Raw genomic sequence first — 17,215 nt, 5'->3', positions numbered from 1 at the left:
CCTGGGGGGAACTATGTGTAAATTTCTCTTTTATTATTGGGTCTAAAAAGCTGGAAAAGTGCCAGATACCAAAATGTACCCAGTCTCATAGAAGCCCCCATTTGTGACAGACAGACCATCCTCCTGTTAATTCATGATGAGAAAGACCCCGGCTCCTCACAACCTTCAACAGCGTAAACAGGAGGGAAAATCACAAAAGTGAGGAAAAACACTTCTTTAAGTTAAAAAAGAAATAATTTAGGATTATAGAGTTGTAATTATATGTAGGCCAAACTCTCCCTCAGACGCTCTGCTCAGGGTTTAACTTTTTATCGGTCAAATGACTATTTTTGGTCATTTCCACACACATTACAAGACAGTGACAGCAACAGTTAGAGTGAGGACAGTGAGTCAACAATCTCAGGTCCAATGTGGTCTCTACAGGGTCTGTAAGGTCCAACAAAAATATGATAATTTACCACCTAGAAGATGAAAGCAACACAGTGACACGTAATAACTTCACACGAGAAAGAAAAGTAGTTTTAAACTAGTGAAAATGTAACTTTCACAACTCTCACAAAAAAAAAAATCTATTTATATTAACAAATGTGTAGCTATAGATACAGTTAAGTAATGTTTGTACGTATTTAATCAAATTGAAATCCGTTCATTTCTATTATGTACCACTTTATCAGCATGTTTTTTTTTTTCTTTTTTACTGATTAACAACTTTATTTAGTTGTAATTAATGCAAATAGCTCAGAAAAAAATCAACATGTTTATAGTAGTCATTGTAAAACCTAAGTAAGGAAATCCAATATTAAAAAAAACAAAAACAAAACTTGATTAAAATGGCTAAATGTAAACTAAAATGTGGCCTCATGTTTGGTAATCTGAGTATTTAGTCTAACTAAATTTACTGAATATTATTATTATTATTATTATTAATCATAATCATTATACTACTACTATTACTACTACTACTACTACTACTACTACTAATAATAATAATATCTATTTTTCTTAGTTAAATCAGTGTGATTACTTTAATATTTACATTACATTGAGTGCATTAAATACTTGTTAACTGCATTTTTATTAATATTTTTCACTTTAAATCCACTCAATATCGTATGTCAAATTTTATGGTGTATGTACTTTTACTCCTGAATTTTTTTATTTCACTTTTGCGCAGCGTTAATTGAAGCTTACAGTTCATTCTGAGCTGCACTTTATCAAAAGGAAGTTTATGTAAATGATGGATGGACAATCACTGTGTTTCATTTTACAGCTGCACAAACAAATATTTCTAAATTAACAATAAAGCAAACAAATTCAGAGAATATAAAGAGTGATTCATTATCCACGTCATCAGAACTCAGGTTCAAGCAGTTCAACTTTTTTTTGACTAATTTTTTCTGTTTTCATCTCCTTTTGCATTGATGCACGTGTAAACCACTCAATCTAAGACATACAGTTGTTTTTATCTTTAACTAACACTGTGGCTTTTATGAATGACAGTCATGCTCAGTGCATGACAGACAGACACATGATGAACTGCTTTTCTTTTGACTACAGGCTATCAGCAATACTTTTTACTTTTCACACTTTTACACACTTTATTTAATTATTTGTATATATTTTGTACAAATGCATATTTTTGCAAACATAGATTTTATAATCTGTGTATATATCATGTTTTGTTTTTATTGTTGCGTGCCTTTTTTTTTTTGCACCATTGTACCATGTACTTGGTACGCCTGTGAAATGACAATAAACATAATCTCATCTCATTTTATCTTATCTTATGTTTAGACAGAATACCCACCTTCGCAGACCAGTCCCACCTCCTCGTCATCACGTGAGCTCGTGTAGGTGCCTTGCAGGTCACACTTGGTTATAATGTTACTTTCTGGGGTGCACTTCACATCCTTGGGCATGGCTTCTGTCCCAGATTTGGCCTTACCGAACTTCTCAGTTTTGGACCGTACACCTCCACAGCCCATTTGTTTGCAGACTGTGTTTGCATTCTCATCTGACCACTGTGTGTCCTTTCTGATCATCACTTTACTCCATTTGCCCTCATAGAAAATCTCCACTCTCCCAGCGCATCGTCCAGGACCGTCTTTCAGCTCAACTTTGATGCTAGCTGGACCAGGATAACAAAGAAAAACAAAGAAAAGCACATTAATTTAAAGAAAGAGACAGTATTTCTTCATCATTGAAATGAAATTGAATAAAATTAAGTTAAATAACAGAACATAAAATAAAATAAAATAAAAAATTGCATTAAATAACATCAAATAAAACAAAATAAAATTAAAATAAATAATGTAGCGTAACATAATATAACAAAATATTACTTTATTCTCTTAAAATCTTCCAGGACTGCAGGGCTAAGATGTGCATATTTATTATCAGTCTCTTTTCTTCAGATATAACATAGAAACACAGGAGAGCACCGTATTAAAACACAAAAGCATCTTAACTAAATGGCGTCCACAGGCTAAAGTCAGTATTAAGTAAATCAACAGTTCATTTGATAAAAAGTTGCTTAAAGAATAAGAAAAATCTGACGTGCTGAATTAAACCTAGTGTAAAACATAAATCTCATATTGTCTGAGAGGAAAAGTTGTGTAAAATGCAAAGGGAGATCACACTGAATACTTAGCACCGTTTGTAGAGGCTGCTTTTCCTAAACCTTTTGCTTTTAATACTGTAAATATTCCCTGAGTGTCCTGGTTGTATCAAAAATGTGTGGTCTGTATGACTTTAGTTTAAGATGCTTGTACAGTGTTTTACATAACAGTGACTTTAATAAAGAAAAAGGAAAAAAAATAATTATTTGTTTCATTCAAAGTCAATTTTCAGTCACCTTATGTTTCCTGATAATGTTGCTGTTTCCTTTAAATAATATTTAATAAGAAAATACAGTGAAATAATAGTTTAATGACTAAAAAGTTGTCTATTTAGCACCTTAAATACAGTATATTCATCTTTTAAAAGCGATTTATTCCATTTGTGAACAAAATATTATTGAAAGGATTGAAAATTTCTACTGTAGATAATTTGCCTTGATTTACAGTAGATCTAAAATCTAAATTAATAAAAATTTTTACTATAAATTAAAACTAATGTCTCATAAGTAGTTGAGATAATAATGTTCTTTGATAATTATATTTAAAAAAAATATTACAAGCAATTTTTAATAGAATTATCTGATAAAATTAATGTTGTTATAGTACATATTTGGGTCACATTAAGGACATTAACTAACGTTTTACCTTCGAAAAGGGAGACAAAGGGTATTGTTTTTGGTTTGATTTGTTTGTTTGTTAACATTCCAGCAGCAAACCTATTGGTTGAATTCATACCAAATTGGGTTTATAGTTTGCCAGTGACCCAGAATAGATGTCATTACATTTTGGGATAAGTGTTGTCAAAGTTCAAATTTGTTATGAATTTTTCTAATCTATATTTTTCTCCCATTTACTTATACTGGGCAAAAATTCACGTGTCTATAAAAACATAAATTTTGTTTCAATTTACTTCAAACTTGGCACATATATAGAGGCAACTGATATACTGACATCAGCACACACAGACATGATGACATCAGCTGGATCGAAGCCAAAATAAGATAAAATACATGTGAGGGGCGGGGTTTGTTGTGCCTGGCACCATTTGTTATAAATACAGTTAAATTAGTCTGTAATAATATGACAGTAGTAACTGATGGCAATGTTTTTACAGCGCAGGAACAATAGAACCGAACCGTAACTGTAGGAATTGGACCAGTACCTGAACAGATGACGTAGGGTTGAGAGGAACATTGGAAGGGTGTATCGTGGCGCTTTGCCTTACAGTGCCACAGAGAGGAATCATTTTCTGTGCAGTTCACAGAGTCCATTATTGCCTTTGAAGGTCGTCTTGGGTCTGCTTGTGTACTGACCAGCTAAAGGAAAACACATCGTTAGCCTCATAGCATAACTGCCTAAGTCATACACTATATGGACAAAAGAACTGGGACACGTTGATTTCAGTGTTTTTTTCTCTAACAGGGGTCTGAGAAACAAAACAATAATGACAAATTTAATAATATAGTTTTATATTGTAATAAATCATGGAAAACCCACAAAGAAATGCATGTGATGCAGCTTCTAAGTTAAAAGTAATCGATGTGTCTGTCCAAGAAGGAAATAGAGCTGCAGCATGGAAGCGCAACAGAGTGACAACGGAAGAGAGACGTAGAAGGTGTGTGACGGAGCCTTTCTGAGGATGTTCAACTCCGACACTGAAGAAGACGACTGCAGTGGTTTCAATGAGCAGAAAGAAGATGAAGATACAGATCAATGACTTTTCTGGTTTTTTAACCAGCTGTGTTCCTGCTGTTTTACTGCCGTGTTACAGGCACTGTTTGGAAAAAAGCAGTTAAGGTATGGAAATAAATATTTAAATAATCTTTCTGTTTATCATCTTTCTGTGTAAATATCTCGTTACAACGTGGACACCTGCATCTTATCAAAAAAAAAAAAAAAAAAAAATCTAAGTTTATTTCAACAGCACTTTACAACAACATAACGAAGCCCAAAGTGCTTTACATCTAAAAGCATGATTAAATTATAAGATTAAAAAAAAAACTGTTAATCAAGCACCATAAATATGCATAAAACAATAGGACACAACACACAGTGATAGAAGAGACCACGGATTCAAACCTAATAGTGTCTCAGTGCTAAGGGTTCAAAGCCAGTCTAAACAGGTGAGTCTTTAACCTGGACTTGAACAGGGGCAGGTCAGTGAGGACTCGCAAGTCAGGAGGCAACGAGTTCCACAGTTTTGGAGCAGCAACAGCAAATGAACGATCACCCCACTGTTTATATTGGGACCTGGGGACATCCAAAACCATCTGAGAGGACGATCAGAGGGCTCTGCTGGGGCGATGAACTGTTAAATTCTCAGACTAGAAACACTCGGAGAGGGCAGACCTCCGCCAAGTCTGATCAGTGGCCCCCCGTGGGCCCCCCCCACCCCCGATCACCACCAAAATTTAATCATTTCTTCCTTATCCCATTTCCAACAAACCCTGAAAATTTCATCCAAATCTGTCCCTAACTTGTTGAGTTATGTTGCACACTAACGGACAGACAAACAAACAAACAAACAAACAAACAAAAACAGGCAAACTGGCAAAAACATAACCTCCTTGGCGGAGGTAATAAATAACGGGGGAGCTAGACCATTTAAAGCAGGGGTGTCAAACTCATTTTCTTTCAGGGGCCACATTCAGCCCAATTCGATCTCAAGCGGGCCAAACCAGTAAAATTATAGCATAAAAAAATTTTTCTCTTCATTTTAGTACAATAAAAAACATTAAATTATGAAAATGTTTACATTTACAAACTACGTTTTCACAAATAAGATGTGAAGAACCAGAAAAAATTTTGAATTTCTGAAGAAAAATAAGCTAAATTTGAACAATATTATGCCTCAACTTATCACTTGTACATGTGCGTTACACACAATGTTACACAAACATAACATTGTTGAAATTTTGAAGTTTGGAATGTGTAATTAAAATAAGAATCTCTGCAATATTATCTGTCAACTTATTAACACAACTTACAAATCGGATCTACAAATCCACAAACATTTAGTAACAGACAGAATATTGTTAAAATTGTACATAATTTTCAGGTTGTTCACATTTTATTGTAAGGGTTATTAGACTGTTATTTTACTTTAGATCACACTGGGCTAAAACCAGTTCAACACCCTTGAATGTTAATATCTTCAGTGTAATTTTTGCACTCCATAAAATCATGCCAAGGGCTGGATTGGAACCTTTGGAGGGCCGGTTTTGGCCCACGGGCCGCATGTTTGACACCTGTGATTTAAAGCTTTAAAAACAAACATTAAAATTTTAAAAATCAATACGATGGACGACTGGGAGCCAGTGGAGAGAAGAGAGGATGGGGCTGATGTGGTTGAATCTGGAGGAATCTGGAGGAATCTGGAGGAATCTGGAGGAATCTGGAGGAATCTGGAGGCTTATAGTCAGGTGCAGCCTATATATGTACAATTTTTTTTTTTTCTTTTAAAATTTGGTGCACTGTAATACCGGATAAGTTGAGTTTACTTAAAAAAATTTGAGTAAAGTGGTTACCTTAAAAAATTTATGTAATGAATAATGAAAACTTGAGTGTATTAAACTTAAATGCTTGATTTGAATGGAATTGCTATTTTAAGTACAACACACTAAATGCCAAGTTAATTTAACTTAAAATTTGTTGCAATGTCAATTGCTTCGGATAATCACTAACTCAAAATCATCAGTGCATTGGACTCATTCCGAGTTGATTTAAATTAAAATCTTTTGCGATATAAATTGCTTTATGAAATTATTCAACTTAATATATTGCAGCGTAGATGGAAGTTAAGCAGGAAGATAGCTCGGTGCAATTTACCAGTACAGGAAGTGTTTTATTTTTGCGAGGCATAAAAATTCTCATTAATCAAGATCTATCCTAGATGAACAATAAAGCCATAGTTCTTCCTATGGCTCTGACTTACAGAAGCGTGTTGCATTCACACAAAAAATTAAATTCGGCTCTGTTTTTCTGAATTAACGAGATAATTATCTCGTAATTACGAGAAAAAATAAGTTTTTTTAAAAAATCGACGCTGTTTTTCTGAATTAATGAGATACTGTTTTCTGAAAAACATTAAATTTGGCTCTGTTTTTCTGAATTTATGAGATACTGTTTCCTGAAAAAAAGATTTTTGCTCTGTTTTTCTGAGTTTATGAGATACTAATCCAAATCCGGCCCACCAAAGGGTCCAGTCCGGCCCTTGGGACGCATTTGTGAAATGCAAAATCTACACTAAGATATTAACAATCCTTTTATTTCAGGTTCCACATTCAGACCAATTCAATCTAAAGTGGGTCAGAACAGTAAAATACTATCATAATAACATATAAATAATGACAACTCCAAATTTTTCACTTTGTAAATGTAAATATCATCTTATATTTACACTAAAACAAAGTATAATTTTGCAAAAAAAAAAAGTGAATAAGTCTTAAAAGAAGTAAGTGTAATTTTAACAATATTCTGTCTGTTATTGAAATGTGTGTTTGTAGATCCACTGTGATCTGTAAGTTATAATGCACATGTGTAAATGATAAACTGAGGCAGAATATTGTTAAAATTACACTTATTTTTTCAGTTTGTTCATGTTATTCACATCTTTTGAAAGGACAGTTTGTTGATGTAAACCTTTTCATTATGTAAATTTATGTCTTTCGCTCTAAAACACAGACAAAAGTTTGGAGTTCACATTATTTCTATATTATTATATTATTATTTTACTGGTTCGGCCCACTTCAGATCAAAATGAGCTGAATGTGGCCCCTGAACTAAAATGAGTTTGACAGCCCTGCTCTAAATAATATTATTTTTATTTGGAATTTGGGAGAAATGTTGTCGGTAGTTTAGAGAATAAAACAAAAATATTCATTTTACTCAAACACACACCTATAAATGGTAAAATCAGAGGAAGGGAACATTTTGCAGTGGTCTCTTATTTTTTTCAGAGCTGCATATCAAATACAAAACATTTTTTTTTTTTTTTCAAAGTCTGACATAATCTGCTGAAATAGACTCACCGGCCCACATCCTAGTTCTGTGCAAACAGCTTCAGCATTTTGCCTGGTCCAGGGGGCTTCAGAAGCACAGACGGAGTGAACGGAATCGTTCACCTGAACATGTACCGAGCCATAACATGTGCTCTCTTTATCTTGGTCTCTCAGGACAGTTTTCACTTTGTCTGTGGAAAAATGAAAAATTCACGTCAAATTAATCTAAAGAAAATATATTATCATTGCTTTAACACATTATAAAATACAGTTTTATAGACTGACAAGGCAATTAACCCATAAAGACCCAGTTCTACTTTTGTGGCAGTTTCCAAAGCATTTTTTCTCTATATTTAACCTTTATTAAGTGATTTATCACCATTTATTATAATATTATCATCTGTATTTTGTGTGTGTGTGTGTGTGTGTGTGTGTGTGTGTGTGTGTGTGTGTGGGGTTCCAGTCAAAATCATTTTCCTATATTTAATTTACTGATCATATAGGTGTTCATAAAAGCTCAGATTAAAGTTGAAGGATATTATATCAGAAACAGAGAAAACTAAAGAAAAGGGGACTTCTTCAGTAAAATCTATCATTAACTGAACATAAAAACCAGTGTGTCTATCCAATGTCATTTATCAAACTCATTTGGTTTTACTGGTGAATCAGTGTTGTAGAAGATGACGGTGTTTCCACGGTAACTACGGAACCTCTGAACGTCCAAATGGGTCATATGTGATGACCATGAAAAGATGACAAACTGTATTTTACACCAATTATTTACATGTATTAATAGGATTAGTGGATCAACAGGTATTAAACAGTTTAGATCAGTAGGTGATTTGGGTCTTCATGGGTTAACAGAGTATATTTCATACACAAAGGCAATTCACATTTATACATATAAGAACATAAAGACAGAGCAAGATAGAATACATATGATATGTAATGATAATGATACATAAAACAGTAATAAAACACAATAAGCCTTTTATAAAAGAGAGAAAATGAAAAGAACAATTAATTAAGACTTACAGTGTGATAGGAAAAGAGTGAAAGGAAGAGTTCATTCATAAACACATGACAAGAAAAATTTGAATTGAGAACATTTCCAAGTTGCATTTGTAAGTTATACTTTTATTTATTTTTTTCATTTTTCTTTTGTTCAGACAAGGTATAGTTTGTAGATGTCGGCTCGACAGGCTCTGGTTGGTCTGTCGAGCCGTCCAGCTGATAAATGACATGTCAGCAGCACGTTGGATGACACTTCTGAGGAAGACTGGAGTCACAGTCGAAACTGTCAAGCAGGTAATATCTAAAAACTATACCTTATCTGAACAAAAGAAAAAAAAGAAAAGTATAATAACATTAACAGAAGACACAACGAATGTCATTAGCTGCATTTGTAAGTGTCTACATATGTGATAAATTTCAGCTCTATTGGCAGTTTGTTCCAGTTGTTTGCTTAAAACATATCAGTAACACTTTACTTGAAGGTCTAGTTTATAATGCATTAAGCGCACATTCATAAGACATTATAATGCATTTATAATGCATTATAAAAGTCATTACAACAGTTTATGATCATGTACAACAACTTGTACCAAGGTTAATAAAGTACCAGTAAAAGTATTATAAGTGTAGACATAATGTATAATAAATTCAGCTTCCATAATGTTTTATACATCCATACCAAAGCAGTGTGAAGGAATTTATTTTTTTTAGGTGAGGAACTTTTGTTGGTTTTTTCACTGGTCCCTCTACCCATCTATTTTAGGGATTTCATATTTATTAAAAAAAAAAAATATGTGTTTGAATTCACAAAGATTTAGAGCTGCCTCATTATTTTTTATTTATGTATAAAGCAACATGTAACACTTCTATTTACTGTCTCTGTTCTTTTAATGTTTTGTTTTTGCAAAATAAAGAGTTATTAAGAACACTTTGATGTATAATTTTTGATTTACACTTTACTTAGATCCAGCAGATCCTGCTCATACGTCATCATACTTGTGTTATAATATCATACAATTGATAATGTGTTACGTCACCCAGGACTTGAGATTCTTCCTACAAACACTTGTCACTTTGGTGTGGATGTAGAAAACATTATGAAAGCATAATTTATAATGCATTATGCCTACGCTTACAATACTTTATTAATCTTGGTATAAGTTGTTGTACATGATCATAAACTGTTGTAATGACTTTTATAATGCATTATAAATGCATTATAATGTCTTACGAATGAGCGCTTAATGCATTATAAAGTAGACCTTCAAGTAAAGTGTTACCAATATATCCGAATGGTTAAAAATATTTCTCAGAACATACACTATATAGATAAAACAAACAAACAAACAAACAAACAAACAAAAAAAACACTGGATTCATGTATTTAATGGCTAACAGAGGGTTGGGCTACACAACAATAAAGAAAAGAGTTGACATTTACGCTTACAAAATCGTTTATTTTATTGTATATATTCAATAATTTACATTATATTTATTATGGTTTGTTTTTAGTTCATTTTAAAAGTCATACATCTGGATTTCTGAAATATTCATCATGTTCTGACCATACATAATCAGTCATAATAATATCTGGGAACTGACAGCCTTTAACATGAAGACAAATATTGACATTTATTGTGATTATACAAGGACATTTAATCATGATCATATTTCTAATTGAACAGCCTGGTGAAGTCACAAAAAAGTCTGTTAAAAATATTTATAGGGTGGACTTAACACATACAACATGTTTATATGCTCAACTTGAATTGTCCAAAAATGTGACTTCAGCACTTTTAACACCAGGGTTTTCATTTAACAGGACAGAGAAGTCCAACAAGCTGTAGATGGGATGTGTGAGAAAATCTGGTATTGATTTTAAATTCCAAATAATGCGGCACAGTATGATTTTCTGAAAATAAAGTCTTAATAATTACACAAATAATACAATTATACTATTACATGGAAAATTCTGATATTATATTGTTAAAAATATAATATTTTATGTAGAAAGTCATGAGGTTTCAGTAATCAAAGGTTGTATTTTGAGAAAATAGAACATTACCAGCTATTGCTATCACAAGCAAAAACAAGAAAAATGCATGTTTTTTTGTGGATTTGCAGGGAGCTGTGGAATTCAATCAGTTATTTCCATTTTTATACATTTTTTTTTTTCATCTAATTACATATTGCATGAGATTATACCATACAACTTGTTTTGTAAAACTTACTTGAGCATGTCAGGGTTGTAATGCTGCCGTCCGTCACATTGGAACCAAACTCACCACAGAACATTTTCTTGCACCACCCATTAGGATCCATGCTTTTTGCTTTGCTCATATTGTTGGTCCATGTATTGTGTTTCTTTATCTCCAACCGGCCGGAGCAGACATTTGAGCGGTCTCCTTTTAAACGAATTAAATCATGATCTGAGAAAATAAAGCATATTTTAATTCACTCCCATGATGCAGTTCTGGAGTGGACCACCGTCATGTGTGCACAGTAAAAAACAATGTGTCAGTTTAACTCTAAGAGAGTTGAATTTAACTCTGTTTCAGATAACATTTGGTCCCACTCAAAATTAGAGTAACATTTACTCTGTTGCCAGTGTCAGATTTTATGAGTTAATTCTACTCAATTCAGTGTCAAAATTAACAATGAAATGTGTAAAAAATATTTAACACTGTGGTGTTTTCACACTGTTAAGAGTAATATGATTACACTTTATAGAGCCATTTTTACTCCAAATTTAGTTTAAAAATGACTCCATGATATGTTAATATTTATTTCTCTGCAGTGTTATTTTCTTCTTCAGTTTGAACCCTACACTAATACTGAAACTATGTAGAATTGCAGGGGCTCCCAAGGTAACGCTGCAGGACACAGGGTTTTATAAACAGCTTTGTTCCTGTTGCTGTCACTGAGCTCAATAAGAAATAGTGACATTGCACTTTATTTACTTATTTAGTTATTTATCCTATTTCTTTGTTCTATTTGGTATTATTGTGACTTCAAATTTTTAAATTTTATGATCTTATCCTGGTTTTTATCCCAGAGACTATTTTTATCTTCTTGAGGTTTATATTGTATTTTTATTGCATCTTGCTTTTATTTATTTGATCTTATTTATTTATTGTATTCTTTTACTTATCCATGCTGCTACACTGATGAATGGTGGAACACTGAACACTTTTTGTCTTGTCTTGACACTCGATCAAGTACCTGCTAGTGATGTGACGTTCACGAATGAATCGAATCTTTTGAACGGCTCTTTGAAATGAACTATGGGAACTGAGTCTTTGTAAAGAGCCATTATTTTTTTTGTTTGTTCGTTTGTTTCTTGTTTTTAAGGAGGGAGTGTCTGATTGCCTGTCAATTTAGCGTCACTGGGGAGGCATTGGGCAGGAGGAGAATGTTCGAGCAGAAAAAAAAGAGTGCTTTGGCACTGCACGTCTCAGGGCAAGAAGTTAGCAAAAAAAAACAACAGTTTGAAGCATGAGGTGAGCATACTGGAGGAGGTGGAGCTGGAAGACTGGACGAAACCGGAAAAAAGTTTGAGAGTGAGTGAGTGAGTGACCACCTGTGAGTAATGAGCCAAAGAAAAAGGAGGAGTATTTGGATGCACTTTTCAGAAAGAAAAGATGGGCATGCAACTTGCAATATTTGCAAAAAATATATATCTTTTTGGTCAAATTCCAGCATTTGCCTAATGTCACCCCTCATGTCATGTATTTAGCCCACACATTTGAACTAACTATTCTTTTTTACGGTAAGATAATATTTACTGCCGCACCAATTAAACACCTTTAAAATGTAATGTCAATCATCACATGTAGCCTATTTAGTCATGAAAACATTGGTGTTTCAAAATAATGCACAAAACATAAAAGAGCCAGTCTTTTGAACGGCTCTTTTCAGTGAACGGCTCCTGATTGAATGGCTCCCTTCAAAGAGCCAAAAGTCCCATCACTAGTACCTGCCTAAACAGTTGTGGATGTATGTTTTGCTGTAATGCTAAATGCGATCACTATGTCTGCAAAACAAATCTACCCACAGGTAGAAATAAAGTAATCTTGAACCTTCATCCTTTTTTACAAATGTCTTTAAGCAGCTGTTTGGGTGATGATGACATATTAAGTATACTATTGTTTCATTTATGATTTGCAGGGAGGAATTGTTTTTTGAGTTTCAATCACCTCTTTACATACCAAGGTTATAATAGTTTTGGATTTTTAATTATAGTTTAGTTTTATTTAGTTTTGACTTTTTTTTCTCTAATTCAGTTAGTTTTAATTCATTTTTAGAGCATGTTTGCTAGTTTTTATTAGTTATTGTTTTTTTCTGAATGCTTAGTTTTAGTTTAGTTTAGTTTTAGTATTAGTTTTAGTTATTTCATATATTTTATCTTCCTCACCATCCTATTCAAAGAAATTAGTGAGGTGCGAATCAGCGGGTTACTCTGGACACTTTATTTGGGGGTCAGGTTAGGGCGGCTCATGGACTGAGCAGAGACACAAACACATGTTCATTATGATGTCTAAATTCCCTATAGCAGGTTGGGGGTGTGTGTGTGTGATCCATACACAACGTAACTTACGTGAAAACAACGCAAAGATGTGCAAAGCGTGAGAGGAGATGCACAAAGCAGCCAGCAGTTTAACCAGATAGAAACACACATAACCCAGCTAACCAGCAGTTAAACCAGAAAGAAACATATATAAACAGTTAGCCAGCAGTTAAACCAGAAAGAAACATATATAAACCAGCTAACCAGCAGTTAAACCAGAAAGAAACATATATATACATGTATAACCCAGTCCATCATCAGTAAACCACACCTTAGCAAATAGCTCATCTCTTAATCATCTCCAGTTCCATTATTAGCCAACTTTGCTTCAGTTCAGTTCAGCTAGCTGTAGCTAGTAACATCAAACGTTTTTTAACATTCTAACAGGTTCCATACCTCTGTAATTGGATTAGTTTTCCTCCTCCTCTTTTCTCCTCTTCTAAACTGTGCAGTTCAGGCCTTGGAAGGCCTTTTCATGGTGATAAACTCTCCAGTCTTTACCTGGATGCTAGCTCAACAGTGACGGTGTCGCTTAGCTCTGCTCTGTTTCTGTCACTCACACACACACACGGTGCGCAAAAAAAAAACAAAAAACGATCCCACTCATCACTAAAGTCAATCCCAGACAGGACTGTGCTGCTGTGTCCCAGCTTTAGTCTGTATGTTCCAGGTAGAGTGGGGACCAGAAGACGACTGGAAACCACCAGTGACAGATATGACAGACTGTGTAGTGTTGTATGGTGCTGCTAGCTAAAACTGCTGCAGCGAAATCAATCAATTTGATATCAATGCGACAATGACAAAGATGAAAACGAAGGGAATTTTATCCATAATTTTTATATGTTTTAGTTAGTATTGTAAGCTCACAATACAGTGTCAGTTAGTTATCGTTTTGTTCTTTTAATTAGAGTTTTTATTTATTTCAGTTAGCGAAAATGTTTTTTCAATTTTAGTTTTCCTGATTTCATTCATTTTCGTTAAATATTATAACCTTATTATATACTTTTACAATGATTAAGAACAGTCCTCCCCAGTTACAATTCAGTTAGAGACAATCAGGTTTAGCATTATTCTGCCTACAGGTTTGACTAATGGTGTCACATTAATAATTAAAAAAAAAACAACAACAACAAAACAAAACAAAAACATAAAAAGGCCAAAAAAACATTGTAAAACAGACACATTAACCTAAATAAACCTTAACACAACCCCCCCTTGAACCACTGCACATAAAATAGAACACAATGAGTAAAATGTCCAGTACCCACAATGCAATACGGCAGACTGGCACTAATCATCGCTCTGTAGAGTTGAATTTTACATTGCATCTGTGCAGAACTTTACACTGAGTTTTAACTCTACTGTTAGAGCTGGTTTACTCTCCACAGAGCTGTAAATACTCTAGGTTAAAATACCTGGACTCTGAAATATTGAAAATGCATTTTTTCCTGCGTGTGTGTGTGTGTGTGTGTGTGTGTGTGTTACCTGAACAAGTGACAGTAGCAGGTTTTTGGCATCGTTTCTCCTCTTTTATACACTGCCACAGGTCGGTCACATTACCGACACATTTAGCCAGTTTCATGCTTTTATTTGTGTCGTTGCCCATTGATGGATACTTTTCATCCTCCACGGGTTCACCACAGCGAAGGTTTTTGCACACAACCCTTTTCTCTTCATAGCCTTTACATGAGAGCAAACATAAGCAGGACATTAATGAAAATATAGAGCAGATCAAGTACTTTTCAGTGATTATCACTCAATTGGTCGGACTAAATGCGCAGTTTAGAAATTGGACTGAAAATAATTCAGACTCAGGAGACCACAGGCTGAGAGAAAACTTATGTTTTGGTCAGCGGTCCCAAACATGTGACCCGGGGGCCAAAACCGGCCCGCCAAAAGCTCCAATCTGGCCTGTGGGATGAATTTGTGAAGTGCAAAAATTATACTGAAGATATTAACAATTAAGGGTGTCAAACTCATTTTAGTTTAAGTTCCACATACAGACCAATATGATCTAAAGTAAAATAATAGCATAATAACCTAGAAATAGTGACAACTCCATTTGTCAAGGTTCCACTCGACTCGTTTTGGTCTTTTGAAGCAAAACTAGTTCAGCTGAACCTCAAAGAACTACCAAGAAGAACAATGACCTGGGCAAATGAGAAATTGTTCTTATTTTAGTTCCAAACTCCAAGTTTTTAATAATATTATGCTTGTTACCAAATGTTTGTGTAACATTGTGTAATGCACATGTATAAATGATAAACTGAGGCATAATTTTGTTAAAAATGCACTTTTTTTTCTCATAAATTTCAGTTTGTTGTGAAAGGATAGTTTGTAAATGTAAATACTGTCATGATTTAATGTATTTATTGCACTAAAACAAAGAGAAAAAGTCATTATTTATAGGTTATGATGCTGTTACTTTACTGGTCCGGCCCACTTGAAAACCAATTGGGCTGAATGTGGCCCCTGGAAGAAATGAGTTTGACACCCCTGGTTTTGGTACAATTTCAGACAATTGACCAATTTTCATAAAACTGAATTGGCAGAAAACAGATTGAACGTTCAGCATGTAGACTATGTTCCCAAAATGTTTACAAATAGCCACAGATGTACAACAAATACAACAGTAAATGAAGCCCAGATGGACTTATTCATATGTAACTGTTCTATGACCATATTAGTCCTGTGCTCAGGTCTCTGCACTGGCTTCCTGTCACTCAGAGAATAGACTTTAACCCATAAAGACCCAAGCAGCCACTGACAACCCAAACCATCTACTGATCTAAAACGTTTAATAACCTCTGGTCCACTAATCCTATCAATACATGTAAATAATTGGTGTAAAATACAGTTTGTCGTCTTTTCATGGTCATCAGATATGACCCATTTGGACGTTCAGAGGCTCTGTAGTGAATGTGGAAACACCATCATCTTCTACAACATTGATTCACCAGTAAAACCTATGGAGTTGGATCAATGACAGTGAATGGACACACTGGATTTATGTTCATTTAATGCTGTATTTTGCTGAAAAAGTCATTTTTTCTTCATTTTTCTCTGTTTTTGATATAATAACCATCAACTTTAATCTGAGCTTTTATGTAAATTCATGTAATAAGTAAATTAAATATAGGAAATTACCTGGTGTTTACTGAAAAAATGCAAAATACAGAGGATAATGTCAGAATAAATGGTGATAAATCACTTAAGAAAAGTTAAATATTGAGCAAAAAAATATTTCGGAACTGCCACTAAAGTAGCACTGGGTCTGTATGGGTTAAAACAGCTCTGCTTGTGTAGAAGTCCGTCCATGGTCTAGCATCAAAGTACATCTGTGACATGTTGGTCCCATATGAACCACCTCGGACCCTGTGAACCTCAGGGACTGGTCTTCTGCTGGTGCCCAGTCAGGACTAAACAGGGTGAAGCTGTGTTTCAGTTCCATGAGCTAAACACTGGAACAACTGTTCAACTGAACATAGAACAACTGAAAGGGTTATATCTGCACTCTGCTCTTTTACTTTATTTTAATGATTATTATTCCTGTTTTATTGGTTATGTTTAATTGTGTGTTTCTAACTTGTCTCTTTTCCATGTTTGTAAAACACTGAATTGTCCTGTGTATGAACTGTGTCATACAAATAAATTGAACTTACCTTGCCGACTACTACTACCAGCAGTAATAGTAGTAATAATAAATAAACAGACAGACAGACAGACAGACAGACAGACAGACAGACAGACAGACAGACAGACAGACAGACAGACAGACAGACAGACAGACAGACAGACAGACAGACAGATAGATAGATAGATAGATAGATAGATAGACAGATAGATAGATAGACAGATAGATAGATTCTTTATTGTCATTGCACATGTTTATACAATGACATTTTGTTTGACATCAGTCCCTGTCACAGCAGGTAAAAGTATAAATACAAACGTTATAGACTTGAAGAATCAAAATATAAAAAATCAACTTCTCACATTTACTACATACTAGTTTT

At 34.0% G+C, this 17,215-nt stretch overlaps 1 protein-coding gene across 1 annotated transcript in view; it reads right to left on the bottom strand.

The window, feature by feature from the left end:
- The window catches only part of LOC115423169 (scavenger receptor cysteine-rich type 1 protein M160-like), a 50,628-nt gene that overhangs the window by 16,701 nt on the left and 16,712 nt on the right, over positions 1 to 17,215 (bottom strand). The window contains exons 4-8 of the mRNA XM_030139910.1: positions 14,685 to 14,879; positions 10,864 to 11,061; positions 7,649 to 7,809; positions 3,781 to 3,934; positions 1,808 to 2,128 (exon numbers count right to left, since the gene is read on the bottom strand). Coding sequence (XP_029995770.1) covers positions 1,808 to 2,128; positions 3,781 to 3,934; positions 7,649 to 7,809; positions 10,864 to 11,061; positions 14,685 to 14,879 — 1,029 coding nt within the window. The remainder of the gene's footprint in view (positions 1 to 1,807; positions 2,129 to 3,780; positions 3,935 to 7,648; positions 7,810 to 10,863; positions 11,062 to 14,684; positions 14,880 to 17,215) is intronic.

This window comes from Sphaeramia orbicularis, chromosome 7, assembly GCF_902148855.1.
Source record: "Sphaeramia orbicularis chromosome 7, fSphaOr1.1, whole genome shotgun sequence".
NCBI classification, from domain to species: Eukaryota; Metazoa; Chordata; class Actinopteri; order Kurtiformes; family Apogonidae; genus Sphaeramia; species Sphaeramia orbicularis.
The sequence above is the reverse complement of the archived record's forward strand: the minus strand, read 5'-3'. Positions and strand labels throughout refer to the sequence as shown.